The 18,475-nt window shown below is 36.9% G+C and overlaps 1 protein-coding gene across 1 annotated transcript in view; it reads left to right on the forward strand.

The window, feature by feature from the left end:
- Positions 1 to 18,475, forward strand: part of VPS41 (VPS41 HOPS complex subunit) — a 128,032-nt gene that overhangs the window by 14,541 nt on the left and 95,016 nt on the right. Inside the window, exons 3-4 of the mRNA XM_015570467.1 lie at positions 12,407 to 12,514; positions 15,056 to 15,133. Coding sequence (XP_015425953.1) covers positions 12,407 to 12,514; positions 15,056 to 15,133 — 186 coding nt within the window. The remainder of the gene's footprint in view (positions 1 to 12,406; positions 12,515 to 15,055; positions 15,134 to 18,475) is intronic.

Below are 18,475 nucleotides of genomic sequence, written 5' to 3' on the forward strand. Positions count from 1 at the left end.
TCCGCACTTGAGTATTTCACTTCAGCACTGCGCCTCCTCTGAGTCTGGGTATGATATTCTCTTTCCTCCTAGTTATAGAATTTCCACTCAGCCAGCCTCCCTGTGGTTCTGGATGATGTCTGTTCCGTCTTTTAGGTGTAATTTGAATTGGTTGTTCGAGGCAGCAATCTCTGGCGTTAACCTATGCCGCCATCTTGGTTTCTTGATAGTTCTTTTCTTTCAGATTCTGAGAAATGCTGTGCCACTTACTTCTGGCCTCTTATTCAAATGAGAAGTGCATTGTCATTTGAGTTGGTACTCCTTCATAAGTAATGTGTCACATTTCCCTGGCTGCTTTCAAGTGTGTGTGTGTGTGTGTATGAGTGTGTGAGTGTGTGAGTTTAATCTTCACCTGAGGATATTTTTTCCATTGATTTCTAGAGAGAGTGGAAGGGAGGTAGGAGAGGGAGAGAGAAACATCATGTGAGAGTGGCATCTAAACTGGTTGCCTCCTGCACATTCCCCGATAGAAGGGGGCCTGCAACTAAGGTATGTGCCCTTGAGCAGGAATTGAACCTGCAAATCTTTGGTTAGTGGTCTGATGCTCTAACTACTTATCCAAACCAGCCATGGCTGTGTGTACTTTTACTTTAGTTTTCAGAAGTTTAATTATAATATCTCTTGGTGTGGATTTCTTTAATTTGTCGTTTTGGGAGTTTGCTCAGCTTCTTGAATCTGTAGGGTTATGTCCATCACCAAATTTGGAGAGTTTTCAGCCATTATTTCTTTGTTTGCATAAATTTTCACTTCGACTCTTTCTTCTCCTGCTGGGACTTTTAGTATGAATGTTAACTCTTTTGTTATTGTCCCACAGATCCCTGAAGCTCTATTAATTTTTTTTAGTCACTTTCTCTCTATTGTTCAGATTGGGTAAATTCTATTGATCTGTTCTCAAGTTCATTGGTTCTTTCCTCTGTCATCTCCACTCTGCTATTGAGCCCATCCAGTCAGTTATTTCTTTTGGTTATTATACTTTCCAGTTTTAAATTTTTCATTTTTAGTAACTTCTATTTATTTGCGGAGATATCCTAGTGCTTCATTTATTTCAAGGATAATTATAATTGCTTGTTGAAACACGTTTATGATGGCTGCTTTAAAAACCTTGCCAGGTAATTCTAATATCTGATTCATTCTTGTGTATTTTAGAGGAAAACAATATTTAAGTAATGAAGAATCATCATTTACTTCAATTTTTCAGGTCCACTTACTATGTGCTATAGGTTGTGCTGACTGCTTTATATGGATTATCTCATTTAATACAAACCACAACTTATCAGGTACTGTATAAGGTAGGAGAGGCTATCTATGCTGCAGTAACAAACAGGTCCAAAATTGTAGTGGTTTAACATATCATAGATTTATTTCTGAGTAGATTCAGTGGTGCAGGGAGAGGAAATTGTGGTATCAATAATACAGAAATGTCATCATTTTTCTATTATGTAGGGTGTTTCCTGTTTATGTATGGACCAGTGTGCTGTGGAGTACTTGGTGGTCATACAGCTGGAAACTGAAGCAGCTCTGTTTCATGGAGATATGTACTTTTTAAAGCCCTGCTTACTTTGACTAGGCTCTTGGTATATTATTATTTAGAAGTATATTTCACGTTTTTTTAAAAGAGTTTAATATGTTGTACAAAGAAGTTTGCAGTAGAAGCATCAAATTGTTAGCCTAACATTTCAAGATTGAACTTGTGCAGCAAAGAGAAGAATAAAAGGGGAAAAACCATTAGGCTAAGGAGGGGTGGTAAGGAAGTAGAGGAGTGTACTTAATGGAAATCAATTTGTAATACGGTCTGCTTTGTACCAGGTATGGGTTCCAGTGACTTTTTGTTGTTTGTGAAAGCAGCTGAATAGTTAAACTAAGGATTATTCTGTTTATAGTGTGTTCCTTTGTAACAAAGATTGCATATAAATGATATCACCCCTTGCCTGAGCCATGGCATGTAATGACAGAGAGTTAATTAGTGCCACCTCTGTCTTTACAACTTTTGTTATCATTATTAACAAACATAGTCCCTAAATAGATGTCCATTCAGATCTGGCTTAGTTCTTGCAAATATCACAATTAGGAGGCCTTGAACATGTTACACATATTAACTGTGGACTGACAAGTAGCTATTTAAAATAAACCAACATGCAATTTTTATTGACTGAGAAACTAATATTAAAATAAAATGCAACTCCTAGATGTATCAGCCACATGGAGAGTTCTTTTTCAGATTTGTTAAAATAAAAATCAGTCATGAAAAATCAGGAGATAGATTTTTTTTTAAAGTCAGGAAATGCATCACACAAAAGTTATTTATTTATTTTACCTGGTGAGTAGAACATTGTGAATAATTTATTAAAATATAAATTGATTCTTTACATGTATTAATTATAATAAACAAATTTATAGTAACTAAAATGGTAATGCACCTTGTTATGAGATTGATTGCTGAGAAAAATGAAGCATGGGATTATAATAGATCCAAATTGCCTTTGAATTTAAAATTTGCTCTTTCGTTTAATGAGCTATTAATATTAACAGGTTCTGCTGACTATTGCATCATTCATACAGGCATGGATAAACATTCCCTTTGAAGCATATATTATAAAAATTATGTTTGGAAACTTAGTAGAAACTTTCTGGATGCAAATACAGATTGTGAACCTATATTTCTGCCACTTGTTAGAGATCGGAAAGATAAACATGACTCTAGCGTAATATATCTTTGAACAGAATTTATAATTTCACTACCTAGGAGAAAAATTATTTTAGGCAGTCCAAAATAGACTGGCTGATCATTATATTCAGTTAGCAAATATTTATTGAGTACTTTTGTTTTCTGGGTTCTAACATACACCAGTATTTGATAAAGGAGAGAGACAGTAAGTAAAAACATATATATCAGGTGGTAATAAACACTGAAGATAAAAAAGATAACATTGGGCTGAAACTGGTTTGGCTCAGTGGATAGAGCGTCGGCCTGCGGACTAAAAGGTCCCAGGTTCGATTCCGGTCAAGGGCATGTACCTGGGGTGCAGGCACATCCCCAGTAGGAGGTGTGTAGGAGGCAGCTGATCGATGTTTCTCTCTCATTGATGTTTCTAACTCTCTATCTCTCTCCCTTCCTCTCTGTAAAAAAATCAATAAAATATATTTTAAAAAAAGATAACATTGGTAAGAGGACTGTGGCACGGACTGAGGTGTTGATTTATCTTGGTCAGGAAAGGCATCTCTAAGGAGATGAAGTGTGAGTAAATACCTGGGGGAAAGGTCTTGTAGGTAAAAGCAAGAGCAAATGCAGTCTGGTCAGGTGGGGTCATGCTAGACATCTTCAAGGATGTGAGTGGGGCTGGAGCTGTGTGGTAGCAAATGAAGTAATGAGTGGCCAAGAACATAGAGCCTGTAAGTCAATATATGGACTTTGGTTTTTACTGTAAGATGGGAAGCCATTGGAGAGTCATTGTTGTTTTTGTTAATATATTTTTTTAATTTCAGAGAGGAAGGGAGAGGGAGAGAGAAATAGAAACATCAGTGATGAGAATCATTGATTGGCTGCTTCCTGCATGCCCCACACTGGGGATCAAGCCCACAACCCAGGCATGCGCCCTGACCAGGAATCGAACCATGACCTCCTGGTTCATAGATGGATGCTCAACCACTGAGCCACCACAGCCTGGCAGGAGAGTCATTGTTTTTTAATCAATCAATCAAATTTTATTGTTGAAAGTATTACAGATATTCCCCTTATTTCCCCCATTGACCTCACCCTGCCCATGCTCCCCACCAGGCCTCCACTACACATTATTGTCTGTGTCCATGGGTTATGCGTGTACGTTCTCTGGTTAATCTCTCCTTCACTCTCCTTGCCTTCCCTCTGAGATTCATCATTCTGTTCAATGCTTTTTTTTGTCTCTGGATCTATTTTGTTCATCAGTTTATTTTATTAATTAGATTCCACATATGAGTGAGATCATGTAATTCTTGTCTTTCTCTGACTGGCTTATTTCGCTTAGTATAATACTCTCCGGGTCCCTCCATGCCGTCTCAAAGTGTAAGAGATCCTTCTTTATACAGCTGCATAGTATTTAATGTTGTAAATGTACCACATCTTTCTTATCCACTCATCTACTGAGCTATTTCTTATCCACTCATCTGGGCTATTTCCAGATCTTAGCTGTTGTAAATAGCACTGCTATGAACATAGGAGTGTATCTATTCTTTGTGAATGGTGTTTTAGGATTCTTAGGATGTATTCCTAGAAGTGGAATAACTGGGTCAAATGGCAGTTACATTTTTAGTTTTGTGAGGAAACTCCATACTGTTTTCCACAGTGGTTGTACCAGTCTGCATTCCCACCAGCAGTGTACTAAGGTTCCCTTTTCTCCATATCCTTGCCAGCATTTGTCATTCGTTGGTTTGCTGATGGTTGCCATTCTGGTGGGTATGAGGTGATATCTCATTGTCGTTTTAATTTGCATCTCTCTGATGATTAGTGACTTTGAGCATTTTTTCATATGTCCCTTGGACATCAGTAAGTCCACTTTGGAAAATGTCTCTTTAGATCCTTTGCCCATTTTTTAATTGGATTATTTGTTTTCCTTTTGTTAAGTTGTTTAAGTTCCTTATATATTTTGGAAATTAACTACTTAGCAGTTGTATCATTGGCAAATATGTTCTGGGCTCCCTTTTCATTTTCTTGATGGTTTCTTTTGCTGTGCAGAAGCTTTGTTTTAGTAAGATTATTCTAGATGCTGCTTGAAAAAATTCTGGGGTAGTGGTGTGTAGCAAGTAGGAAGCAGCAAGATTAGCTATGAGGCTTTGGGAACTCTTATTAGAGGCGAAAAAGGACTTAGGGTATTTTTGAAGTAGAGCCAGATATTTGCTGACTAGGATTTGCAGGTGTAAGTGAAAGAGGAGTCAGGTTGAACAACTAGATAGGTAGATTATTCCAGGGGACAATAAATGCACAGTCCATTAGGCAGTAAAGAGATTAGTGAGTTCAAGAAACAAAAGGAGTCCAGAGAAGATGGAGTGTAATGGTCTAGAGTAGTGGTTGGCAAACTCATTAGTCAACAGAGCCAAATATCAACAGTACGATTGAAATTTCTTTTGGGAGCCAAATTTTTAAAACTTAAACTATATATAAACTACATTGTGATTAACTTAATTAGGGTACTCCTAAGGCTTAGGAAGAGCCACACTCAAGGGGCCAAAAAGCCGCATGTGGCTAGAGAGCCGCAGATTGCTGACCACGGTCCTAGACCATCGATAATGCACTGACCAGCTGTTACGGGCTGTGGTCTCTGCTGGTAGAAGAAGGATGTAGACCAGAGGCCCTCAAACTTTTTAAACAGGGGGCCAGTTCACTGTCCCTCAGACATTCCACACATGCGCACTGCGGGCCCGGGACAGTCGGCTGCTAAGCAGGACAGGCAGCGGCGGCAAAACCACCCACGGGCCGGATAAATGTTTTCGGCGGGCCGCATGTGGCCCGCGGGCTGTAGTTTGAGGACCCCTGATGTAGACAGTTGGTGGCCAGGGCTGGAAGCCTTGGTGTGGAGAAACAATGGCCCATGGTCACCTCCTGTTGGAGGACAAGTTCTAAGGGGTGAGGAGGGTGTCTGCTTGGTCTAGAGGAGCAGGCTCCAAGTCGTGGACATGGAGGCCTGGTGGGATTGCTGCAAGCATCTTTCTGCCTTTTGGTCAGGTACTTTATGTTTTCATCAAACAGGTCAACGTGTGTCATGAATTCTAATTCATATTAAAGAGAAGTATTAGCTTTCCCCTTGATTTTGATCATCATTTATCTTAATTTTTAATGTTATTGTAGGTTTTTATCTTCATAGAGACTTTTGATAAGCTGTCAGAGACTTTGATGGGGTAGCTAGTAGGGTGCTCCTTTGCAATCTCCTCTAAAATATAAGATAATCCCAATCCTTTTTATATAAGAATAAACATATATTATAAATAAATGTAATTTTCATGAAAATTTAGTTGGCAGGACCTTTTTGCTACTGTTGGTAGATGGTGATACAGCTTCATTTCTATATATTTGTCTATAATTATAATTTATACTGTTTCAGAATAGCCACCCTGTCTGTAAATTAATACATAGCTTAGATGATCTCTGAGGTTCCTTTTGGCTGATAGTGTATGATTTGGCTTTTCCTGTCTGGAAATCTCAACGAGAATGTCTTAAAAAAGCTTCTTTCTAAAGTCAGTCTGCTGTTACAACATACTTTTGTTTTCACTGTTCTTTATTAGGTACCTACAGTCACGCTAGCTGCATGACTGTACACACAGTTTTGGTAGGTGAAGTCCAGAACAATGAAAAGGCATAAACCCTGCTTCTAAGGAGGGAAGAAAGGAAAAGAGGGTTATGTTGGCTTTAGTGGTGGGAATTGTCCACCTGAATGTCATATCTTGAAGATTGGTAAGGTTATTCCATGTGGCTGGAAAGAAATGAAAAGCTTATTTGCTTTTTTCATTTTTGGTCCTCCTCTATATATTCTTATCGCTTTCCCAATATAAAGTAAATGATGGGATTTGAACCTGTTTATGGTGTTTGGCTTAGGGCATGAGAACTTTCACCTTATTTTTTTCCTTCTTCACTTGAACATGAAATTCTGATACTACAGGGCAAAGGAGAGGCCAGGGTTTATGAAGACTGCATATCTTGTGAATCTTAAGAAGAGCTCTTCAATTATTAGAGGCTCAATTTTTTTCTCACTTTTCCAGAGTGCTATGAAAAGGAAAGCAGCTTTCAGAGATAAGAATCTTAGTTCAGTAAACACAAAGTTTTGAAGAGGATGTTGAACAATGGCTTTAAAATATTACTTATTTTTGTCATATACTTATTTTTTTAATATATATTTTTATTGATTTTAGAGAGGAAGGGAGAGGGAGAGGAGATAGAAACATCAATGATGAGAGAGAATCATTGATTGGCTGCCACCTGCGTGCCCCAGTCGGCAACCCGGGCATGTGCCCTTGACCAGAATCGAACCTGGGACCCTAGCCAAACCAGCTAGGGTTGTCATATACTTATTTCTGTAGTAAATATAATACATGTTTATTTTGGAAAATTTAGAGAATATTGGTAACAGCTCATTAGGGATTTTTCTTTTCTGTTTCTGGAATGATGACAGCAGCCCTGTGATATAGGTCCCATTATCACTTCCATTCTATAGATGAAGAGACTGAAGCACAGGAAGGTTGCTGTTTTGGTGGCTAGTATTCTGCTCTCCTTTTCCCCATGTGTGTGTGAATTTCTTCAATAAAATTTGGATCATGCAAAGCAGATTTTATGACCTATTTTTTTCACCTAATACAATGTTTTGAGAACATTTCTCTTCGTTATTAGTCTTTAAAAATAGATTTTAATGTTTATACAATAATCTTTTGAAATTTATTTAACCCAGGATTTCTCAACCTTAACATTATTGGCCAAATAATTTTTTGTTCTGGGAGATTGTCCTGTACATTTTAGGATGTTTAGCATCATCCCTGGCCTCTACCCACTAGATACCAATAGCACCATCTCCTCCCACTCCGATGTGATAACAAAAGTGTCCTAGACATTGCCAAATAAATAAATGTCCTAGGAGCACAGAATCACCTCCTGTTGAAGACAACTTATTTAACCATATGCGATTTACATTTTTATACAGTATCTCTCATCATAGTACTTTTTTTCTGGAAAGGCTCAAGATTGGTATAGCACAGTGATGGCAAACCTTTTGAGCTCGGCGTGTCAGCATTTTGAAAAACCCTAACTTAACTCTGGTGCCGTGTCACATATAGAAATTTTTTGATATTTGCAACCATAGTAAAACAAAGATTTGTATTTTTGATATTTGTTTTATATATTTAAATGCCATTTAACAAAGAAAAATCAACCAAAAAAATGAGTTCACGTGTCACCTCTGACACGCATGTCATAGGTTCGCCATCACTGGTATAGCATATTTGAAGATGTTCTGTATTGTCCATGTACATTTATTGATACCATTATAGTTTCATATAAATGCATAATTATATATGATTTATACAATGATATGCAGTTTTTTGAGCATTTATGTTAGTTTGTTGATAATATATAGTGAATAGATCTCTTAAAAATTTTGTAGTTGTGTTTTTGAGACTCAAATTGTATGCTTTGATTGACTTACAGTATAATTTCAGTTATGCTTTAAAAAAAAAGTCTTGTATTTGACACCAACTGTGTTTTGTTTTGTTTTTTTGTTCTCTATCTTTTCTGGTAGTAATAAAAATAAATATTTTAATATAGGCTATGATTTATGAAGAGAGTATTATTTAAAATGTAAATTTTCTAAAATGTAAATGTTCTGATATTAGATTTTGATAGCTTTTTTTGTATCTTAAACTTAGAAGGTTGACTTACCAGTTTTGAATATTTCAATTCTCCTTAAGGTAATTAGAATCCTATAGAGAACGTTCTAGAGGAAAGACTTTATTTTATACCTTTCTATTGATGGTTGATTATTAATTTGCTTTTTATTAATACTTGCTTTTTCAGTGTGGAAGTTTAAATTGCATTTTTTAACAAGAATTTTTTTTTGAGTATGTGAGTGTTCCCTATTATGTCTAACTTTAAAACACTGGATATTTATTAAAAGGATTTGTCCCTGGTCAGATGTAGTTTATGGACTGAGACCAAGGAAACCAGTCAATCACCTTATTAAAGTTCCTAGAGGGTCAGCTGAGATTTTTCTCAGAGGTGAAGCTGGGTGGGATAAAGGCCATCTCCAGAGAGTGAGATTGTGAATTGTCTAGGAGTGCGCAACTGGTGGTATTTTTCACTAACTTCACTTGGACTTTGTATCTTACCTCTCCTCTTCAGTCTATCTATTGCAATTTTATTTTGTGGGGTGGAAAAAATAAAACAAGATAAAACTGGATTTTAATAAATAGTATCCAGAAATAAAATTTTAAGTTCTGTATATTAATAGTAACAACAGAAACGGTAGTGATCTTTCTGTTAACCTCCAGAATTCACGTAACACACATTTAAAAAATAAAATAAAATCCAAGTCTTCATTTGGACTGTAGTGGTTTATAAAATGTACCAGTGTGTGAAGATATGGATAAAATTTAAACAGCATGAAAAGTTGGTTGACACACCAAAAAATTTCTTATGCCCAAGTTTGAAATTATCAGGTCAAAAGGGCTGTATTCTCATTGGTATCTATGTTAGGTGACAGGACTCCCACCATGCAAATTTACCTTTAATGTTAGTAATAAAATAAGAGGCTTGCCTTAATTCGTTATCCCAAAAGTTGTCTCTTTTTTTTTTTGCTTTTAAGTTCAAAATTTAGTAAGAATGACTGTGATATGAAATTTATTTTTGGAGTGTTTTAGAATCCTGTACAGTGGTTTAAAGGACTTGTCTTGAATTAAAAGTGCTATCCACTGAGTGAAAATCCATGTTAGTTGAAGAATTGATTCTTTTTAAAGGAAAGCTGCAAATTTTTCTTGTATGGGTAAATGTCACTCTCTTCATACCTCTGCTTTGCTGCATTTCAGGACTTGTACTATTCCACTAGGTTGTCATAGAAACGCAGTTAACTGTCATCTCAACACACTGTTGATGGTTTTATTTGTAGGTTTGCCTGGTTATGAAAATTTCACAAAAATTTTGATTTGCTTTTTATTAACACTGGATGGTTTTCCTTAGAAGTTCAAGTTGTACAGAAGCCTTTTTGGTGTTTAAATTTTTAAAAAAGTGAAACTCTATATTAAATCTGCTTGATTTTTTAAAAAATTGTTTTTTATTTAGAATGTGATATATAGTCTGCAGCAGTAGAATAACCTCTGTGAATTGTATTTTTGAATCACTTTCCATTTTCTTTGTTTACAGCAAGCAGAAAAAAAAAAACTTAAAAATTCGCCGTTAGCTTGCTTTTAGCTTAACATAAAAGATACCTGTCAGAAAAGTGTGAAATGCTACATCAAGTGCCTAATATTGTAGTTTTCATTTTATTTATGGTTTTTGAAGCCTGGCACGAATGCTCCAGTGAACTGTGTTGTGAAAGTATTTATTTTTATATATTTATGTGAGAGGAATTATTTAGTTTTCACTTATAAATAAGACAGGCAAACCTTATTTACAGTAACTTTATCTAATGGTCCGTGGATGAGTGCTTTTATGCAAAATAGTCTAGAGGCTAGAATTAACTTTTCACGTTGGATGCACATTTGATGTCCAGACTTGAGCAACATGTGGCATCTTATTACAAAGACTACCATTCAGGATTCAATTTGTATTTAACACATTTACTTCAGAATGCACACATCATTTTTGCCACATTTTATGTTAACTTTGTAATGATTTCTGTTTCTTGCTTGTGAGTACATACGTAGAAGTGTTTACTTGTGGCTTTGTTTGTGATTTTCCTTTTTCTAGGTTCTTTATACTTGGTTAATGAGCTATTTCATATTTTATTTTAATAACAGGTCACTTCTTGACATGCAACAGCTCCTTGGGTTGGGTTGATTATCATTAGTTACTTTTTAAAAGAAGTATTGGTCTTTTAGAAAACTGTGCTTATTATATGTCCATTTGTTGCTATTAGTTCTTAAAGTTATTCTTGCAAATAGTAATTAACATTGTCTTTGATTTTAACACTGTTACTAAATAAACAACTAATAGTCTGTATATACTTGGGGAAGAAAATTTGACAGCTCATCATATGCGTGGAATGCTGATTTCTTAAAACCAGGTTTATTGCTTTTAAAATATAATCGCTGCTCTGTAGCTAGGCCACACGATGGCCTCCGATGATCCTCACCTCCTATTCCTGCGCGTGTGTCCTCCCTTCCCACTCTGAATCATGACTGACCTGTATGATCAGTAGAATACTGCTGAAGTGTCAGTGCACGACCTCTGAGGCCAGGCCGTATGCAGCACTGAAGCTCAGTTTGCTTTCTCTTGGATCACTTACTCTGGGGGAAGTCACCTTTCATATCCTGAGGAGAGGTCCACGAGACAAGGAACTATAAAGTCTCCTGCCAACAGCTAGCACCAGCTTGTCAACCGTTTGAGTGAGTCATCCTGGAAGCAGATACTCTCACTCCATTTTAACCTTCAGATGGTCGCAACCTAAGCTGAGATCTTACCTGCAGTCCATGAGTAGATTATTTTTGTGAACTTCTGATTTGTCCAGCTTTATCCTATCACAAGTACTGATATATGCACATTGTTTGGTTTCTCATTACATACCAATGCAGTAAAGTAAAATATTTTTCAGAATCACTGTCGTAATTTTTATACCTATCCTTGATTTATTAATTAATGGCCATTGTAGTCATTAGAGATTTCCTAACTTAACTATGAGGATTAAGGATATCTTGTGATGCTGTTTCAACACTGAGGTTAAACATATAAAGTTAGTAATATTACCTATAAATGATTAAGAAATTTATTTTATTGTGTTATTGTTAATTCTCACCTGAGGGGATTTATTTATTTAAATATATTTTTATTGATTTTTAGAGAGGAAGGCGGGGAGAGAGAGAGAGAGAGAGAGAGAAGCACCAGTGAGAGAGAAACATTGATGGGCTGCCCCCTGTAGGTCCCTACCAGGGATTGAGCCTACAACCCGGGCATGTGCCTTGACTGGGAATCAAACCAGTGACCTCTTAGTTCATGGGTTGACACTCAACCACTAAGCCACCAGCCACGGCTGATTAAGAAATTTTAATGCATATGTAGGTTTATTTATATAAGAGTAAACAAATATTTCCTAACATAAACGAAATAAGTAATGATTGTTCATGGACTACCAGTTATTTAAAAGGAATGTTAAAATATTTTTTATCTGAAGGTGAAGAATACATTTTGCTTTATATAAAACTTACAATTTTCTTTGATTTAGTTTTTGTGGTTATGTCTTCTAATTAAGATATTCTCAAATCGGACAAAAATATTAATATTTTTGAAATATAATAATGTCCTTTAGAGGTTTATTATATTCCTATCTTACTGCTGTGAGTTTTTATGACCGCGAGGTCATAATGACATGTATTTTGCCGACTCAGTTTCTATGGCATATGTCTGCCGAGTGGTCAGACAGTTTTGTATTTAATATGCCACAGTTGATTACTATTAACAGTAAGTGTGTGTAATCCTGTTTTCACTTTTGAAGTTATTCTACCAAAATAACTTATAGTTCATTGTAGCAGTTGATACACCTCGTTGGAAAAGTGAAACATGAAGATCTTACCTTTCATTATGGTTGTAGTTATTGATAATCATTGAGGGAACCATCTCTGGGCCCCCCTTAAGAAATATGTTTTGAGTCTTGGACAGTATCAGATAAATCCATGGCAATGGTCATTTTCTCTGCTTTCTGTGCAGGAAGAAGAGAGTGAAGAGGAACCCAAACTTAAGTATGAAAGGCTTTCCAATGGAGTAACTGAAATCCTTCAGAAGGATGCCGCTAGCTGCATGACGGTCCATGACAAGGTAAGGTAGCCCTGGCCTGCGGACTGAAGGGCCCCGGGTTCAATTCTGGTCTAGGGCATATGCCTGAGTTGCCAGCTCAATCCCTCGTAAGGGGCATGCAGGATGCAGCCAATCAATGATTCTGTCTGATCATTGATGTTTCTATTTCTCTCTCCCTTACTTCCTCTCTGAAATCAATAAAAATATATTTAAAAAGAAAACAAACAAAAAAATCAACAAAAAACATAAAAAGTCCAGTGAAAGCAGTTCTGTTAGGGGAATGTTCAAAAGGATTGGGTGCACAATCTGATACTTTATAAAATGAATCAAGTTTCTGTAATTAAACCTGGAAGGGGCTAACAAAGCTATATTTATTCTTTGCTTATCCTGGATTGGAGGTGCTGACAGGATTAAAAAAAAATTCAATAGCTACAAATTTTAATGACTGGAAAGTTAGTCACATTTAAAGGACTTGTATTTACATTTGTGATTTATGGCCAATTTTGCCTTTTTTTGTGTGTTGTATTTTAAGTAGTCAAAAGCATTAGCAAATGTATGTATGACTCATCAATAATTTTCATAGTTAAATAAATTTTTGAAGACCTCTCCAATTGGCTTATCAACTTGGATTATTTTAGGCACATAAAGTTATTTCTAAAAGAGAACAGCAGTGAATTATCTAATTTAAATGATTAAATGTTTTTGTAAACAAAAGGTAGCTTATCATGAAAATCACTCCTCCCCCTCCTCCCCAATATTCTAAAGTAATTATAGTTTTTAGGTTAAGCTATAAAATAAAAATAATTATTTTATGTTTCAGATCTTAACTATTAAATGGATTAAACTAGTAATGAATAAAATAAGAAAAAGGGAAGGAATTAATCTTTGGCTAAAGTATCCTACATAGAACCTTTAAAACTAATAAAATAAAATATAATTGGAAGTTCAAATATGGCCTTCACAGAGATGCCAGAGAATGACCTAGTAGTAAAGCGTTTTAAGGCTCCAACCGACCTTAGTTTCCTAACAAACTAAATACAGTATTTATGAGGAAGTAGTACTTCAGAGTACTTGGGTATAGTGAGGTGGAGTACTGTTTGGTTTTAGTTAGTATTGTATGGTTTTTAAATTCAAATATGGTCAGTGTCACTGTAGAGAAAAATATTACAACCATCTGAGTCCTCTGTTTCAGATTAGAATGTTCTTTTGTTTTGGAGAAAATATCCTGGTTTTGTTTCTATATGCAACTAATTTCCCCCCAGAATTACCTCTTGGCCCTTCCCTCTCCAGGGCCCAGGCATCCTCTTCTCACCAGGCTTGCTGTCTGCCCTGGATGAGTAATCGGCATGGCACCTGGTGCATTCAGGCGGCCTGTGCAGTGGAATCGTCATACCTAGTTATGTCTGCACATCTGATGTTTTATTAACCAGTATTGATTTTTTCACCCAGGGGACTTTTTTCTTCTTTAAAAAAGGCAACCTTGCAGGAGTGAAAGGCATTGCTGGGGATGAATTTCTAATGAACCCCTTCTTTTCCCTTTTTGTGACTCCTCTTTAAGGTAGCTTCATATTTTAAGTGCCTGAACTGAAATTTCATTTTAAGCAATTCCATTTTGATAAATCTTTTTAAATCTTGATTTTCTATAAGGTTATTTTTTTAAAGATTGTGCTGCTTGACTGAAATGCTTAGTAGTGCCTATAAATTTGAACATTTCATTATAGGTTGCAATGAAGCATGCTTACATGCAATGAAATGGGGAATTTGGAACTATTTGAGTAGTATGTAAGGAAATAAAAAGGGAGAAAAATCTCATGTCATATTTTAGGTAGTCCTAAAGTTTCTTCTGGTTTATTTAGGTTAGTGCAGATTAAAGGAACAATGGAAGTTATGAACTAGTTTCATATCATAAGATGAATGTGGAGCTCAGCAGTTATTTTGTGACAGAAAAAGATTTTTTTGTATTAGAATGTAAACATTTACACTCAGTATTATACATTAACTTTTATAGAGGCATTCTATTGCTAACTGATAGTATAAGTACATCTAAGTTTTTTCATCTCTAGATATGTGAGCTTTTTCATCTCCAGATATATGGAATGGCCTTTTCTTTCTAAAATAATAGTACTTTGTTGTTTGTGTGTATTTAGGTTGAATTTAAATGATAGCACAAACTTACACATTTGCCATAAATTGAGGCAAGTTGCTTAATAATTCCCGTCTGACTTTGAGTTCAACCTTAGGTTGGTCATGCTTTCATAGCTGCATTTTAATTTGCTGCCTCAGTCCATCAGGCATTGTGTACAGACCACATACACACCATTAGTTGTCAGCGGATGAGGGTCCTCATGAGTCATTCTGACAGCTGGCTTGCACTCTCACAATAAAGTAGGCCCTGTCCTGTTATTTCCCTGAAGCTGGAAATAGACCGTCTCCGAGGATTGGATATCTTCTAAGGCAGTACAGATCACTATTGCATTAAGAGTCTTGAGTTTGAAAATGGTTTTATTAGTAATTGTGTTTTAATGGTACATTAATAAACTGACCTGTTTGTTCTTCTTACAGTTTTTGGCACTGGGCACACATTATGGCAAGGTTTATTTACTCGATGTCCAGGGGAACATCACGCAGAAGTTTGATGTGGTACGTATACAGTATGAAATAATGTGTGAGCTAAATATCATGCAAAAACTTGTGTGTTAGAATATTAGCACTTTGTTTTAATAGCATAAAGGATATTTATCGATTAAATCAAGTGCTAAGAGCATATATTATATATATATATATAGATATAGATATAGATATATACTTATATAACTGAATGTTATATGCTAAAAATTTTAAAGGTAAACTTATAAAGAAAGAGATCTGTTTATATGTATACATTATATATTTTGACTGGATTATCTTTTACATACAAATTCTATTTAAAATCTACTTTTATAAATTTATTTAATTGCATTTCTTTAGTTAATTATAGCCATCAATTTGGATTTAAGTGGAGCATTTGAAATACTTCTATATGTGTTCTTTTAAAATTATAACACTATACAATGTCTAGGTGAAATGTTATTAAAAGAAAAACCTTTTATTAGTAACTAGGGGTCCAGTGCACGAATTCATGAACCTTGAAAGGAACTGTGGGCTGTGAGGCTGTGGTGGGCACAGGGATGGGTCTTGGCCCATCCTCCGCGCCCTCGCCTGGCCCCTCCCTCTGCGGCCCCTGGTCCCCTGCCTGCCTGCCTGCAGCCTCACTCCCATGGCCGCTGCATCCACAGAAATAAAAATCGTTTGGGAATGAGACGAATGGAAAGAAGTTTTGAGAAGGATTCACCTCTTTGGAAAGAAAACAATTTTGTCCACTTGTTGTGTCATCACTGTTCCAAGTTAACACTTGGGTTTAAATTTTCTGCAGTTAAATTTATAAGCAGTTTATATATCAGTCTTTGCTGTTCATTAAAAACATTCCTAAATACCTTTTTGTAAACTTTAAAAAACATCCTCTAACAGGAGTTTCTAACCACCTCCCCCATGAGAGCACATTGGGTGTGACTTAGATGCTGTAAACTTACAAGGACCATTTGCAACCGCATCTGACCCCCAAACCCCAGGCTGCTGTCCCTGCCTGCCACCCAAGACCGACAGCCCTGTGCCCACCTGACTGGTGAAAGGCTCAGACTTTCATCTCGTGCTGCTCACTGCCGGGACGGCACAACCTCAGCAGAGGCAGGGGCATGGACCGGCCTTTCAGTCTGCAGAGGGCTTATTAGACAGACGTTCGTTTCCTAAATCCTAACAACCTTTAAAAACACAGGGAGGATTTGGAGGGGATTGTTTCCTAGGAAGCTGGCACACTGCTGATTCCTAGAGCTGTTTTCCTTTTGTTAAACTTCATCTTCTGCCTGTGCCTGCCACATCCCAGTAGAGAATGGGAGGAGGCTGGCTTCCACACAATGTGCATTCAAGACAGTTATTCACAATCTGGGCACAGATTAAAAGGCTAAATCAGGCTATTGGTCCACATTTTTTCTTTTATTTGCCTGCTGTCACTGTACTCGATCAGGTGCACATTGAAATGGTAAATGTTACCCTTATGAGACTTGCACATCACTGAAACACTGTTCACATTTAAGACAGTGACCTGGGGATGCTACACACCTGCAGCTGCCCTCTGCAGAGAGATGGGTAAGTAGCTAACTGGAGTGAGTGCATTCTCTCCAGAGCTTGCAATGCCCACTTGCTTAACAGTCCAGAGTAGACATTTTGGGGACATCTCCCTTGATGCCTTGGATGGTTGTCTCCAGTACTAAGTTTGGCAGATAAGTGAGGAAAACTTCAGTAGGAACATCTAAGTAAATCAGTGTGAGCAACAGCATAAGGAGCCAGCCAACTTCCTCTTTTTAATATCCATACTAGAATTGCTGAGCTCTTGCCAGCTACCAGATGCTATGCTGTTGGTAGGCATGATACCACTGTCAAACAATCTGTTTTACTGAAAAGCCATTGTTAAAAGAATTTGTGTGTTCGTTATATAAATGACCTGAGAAGAAATACAACTGACAGTTTTCAAAATGGTGAAAAATAAATGTGTGAAGTCCAATGAAGATTATTTGTTTTTAAACGGAGCCAATTTTCCTTGCTTATACATGTATCCAAAAAAGATACAAAGAAAGGAGTGATTTAAAAAACAAAAGGAAAGCAGATTTACCAGACAAAGCAAAGTTATTGGAATATTGCAAGGGAATAGTGCAGAAGAGAAATTTACTAATAAGTGCATTTAACAAAAGAGGAACTAACGTTACCAATAGCCCTTCACGATACAAAGAGGCCTGCCTTCAAGGTATCTTATGTACAGTCTGTAATCCCAGCACTTGGTAAGACCTCTATTTTAGAATTTAACACATTATATTATAGGTCATTGTTTACATGACAAGCTCCACAACTAATTACACCTGAGATCAGGGGGCTGCATTGAATTATTCTTTACATCCCCTGCACATCCACAACAGAATGTTTGCTGAAGGAGTCAGAAGCAATCACTGAATGTGAAAGGTGAACTTCTGTGTGAGGTCATCAAGGAAGGTGTCACAGAGCAGGCGGGACACTGGGCATTTCCACAGACAAAGATGGGAAAGCATGTTTCAACAGTAGCGGGAGCACCGCGTCTGGGTGCACTGCAGGCCACGCTGTGGAGAAGACTAGCCCAGACAGCGGGAGCCCTCCGGGCTGTGGAGAAGAGCTGTTTTATTCCACAGGCATCAAGGAGGCACTCAAGTGTGTTCAGTCAGGGGAGTAACAAAATCCCAGCACTCCTATGGGAAGATTACTTGGGCAGCTCTGTGAAGGATGGATTAGGGGAGACGTGTGGCGGGGAGATCAGTTGGGTTTCACTGCAATAACCCAGCTGAGATTCAATAAAGACTTGAACAAGGGTGGTGGCAATATAAGAAACCAGCAAAAGAAAGAACGAGCTAAGAGAAGAATCTAGGGCCTATAGAGGGAATAATGGAGGCTATAAACATCACAGAAATGGAAATAAACACTGAGGAGCAGAAAAGATGAGGCTTTCTGAGGAGACGATATTCATCAGTTAGGCAAAGATGGGCTTTTTCTTGGCTACAGTATTTAGATTTAAAAAAATGCACCTTTACTTTGGCCCACTAGACCCCCACTGATAAAGAAACAAGGACTTAGGAAAGACGTTCAGTCTAATTAAAAGATAGGACCTTGTTGGGAGCGGTAATTATTATTATTTCAAATAATAGTTTAGAATAGAAATAAATACTGATGTTTTAATGCTGAAATAGGTTTACCTGAAAGGTGGACACCATGAATAAGGTATCCTCTGCAGCTGGCCATGCTGTCAAGATTCCTAGCCTACAGGGTTCTAACATGACAATTCCAAAAAACAAAATTCTTTTTTTCCCAGAGAACATTGCTCTAGAGCAGGCATGTCAAACTCGTGGCCTATGGGTCGCCTGCCTT

Source organism: Myotis davidii, unplaced genomic scaffold (genome assembly GCF_000327345.1).
Source record: "Myotis davidii unplaced genomic scaffold, ASM32734v1 scaffold2027, whole genome shotgun sequence".
NCBI lineage: Eukaryota > Metazoa > Chordata > Mammalia > Chiroptera > Vespertilionidae > Myotis > Myotis davidii.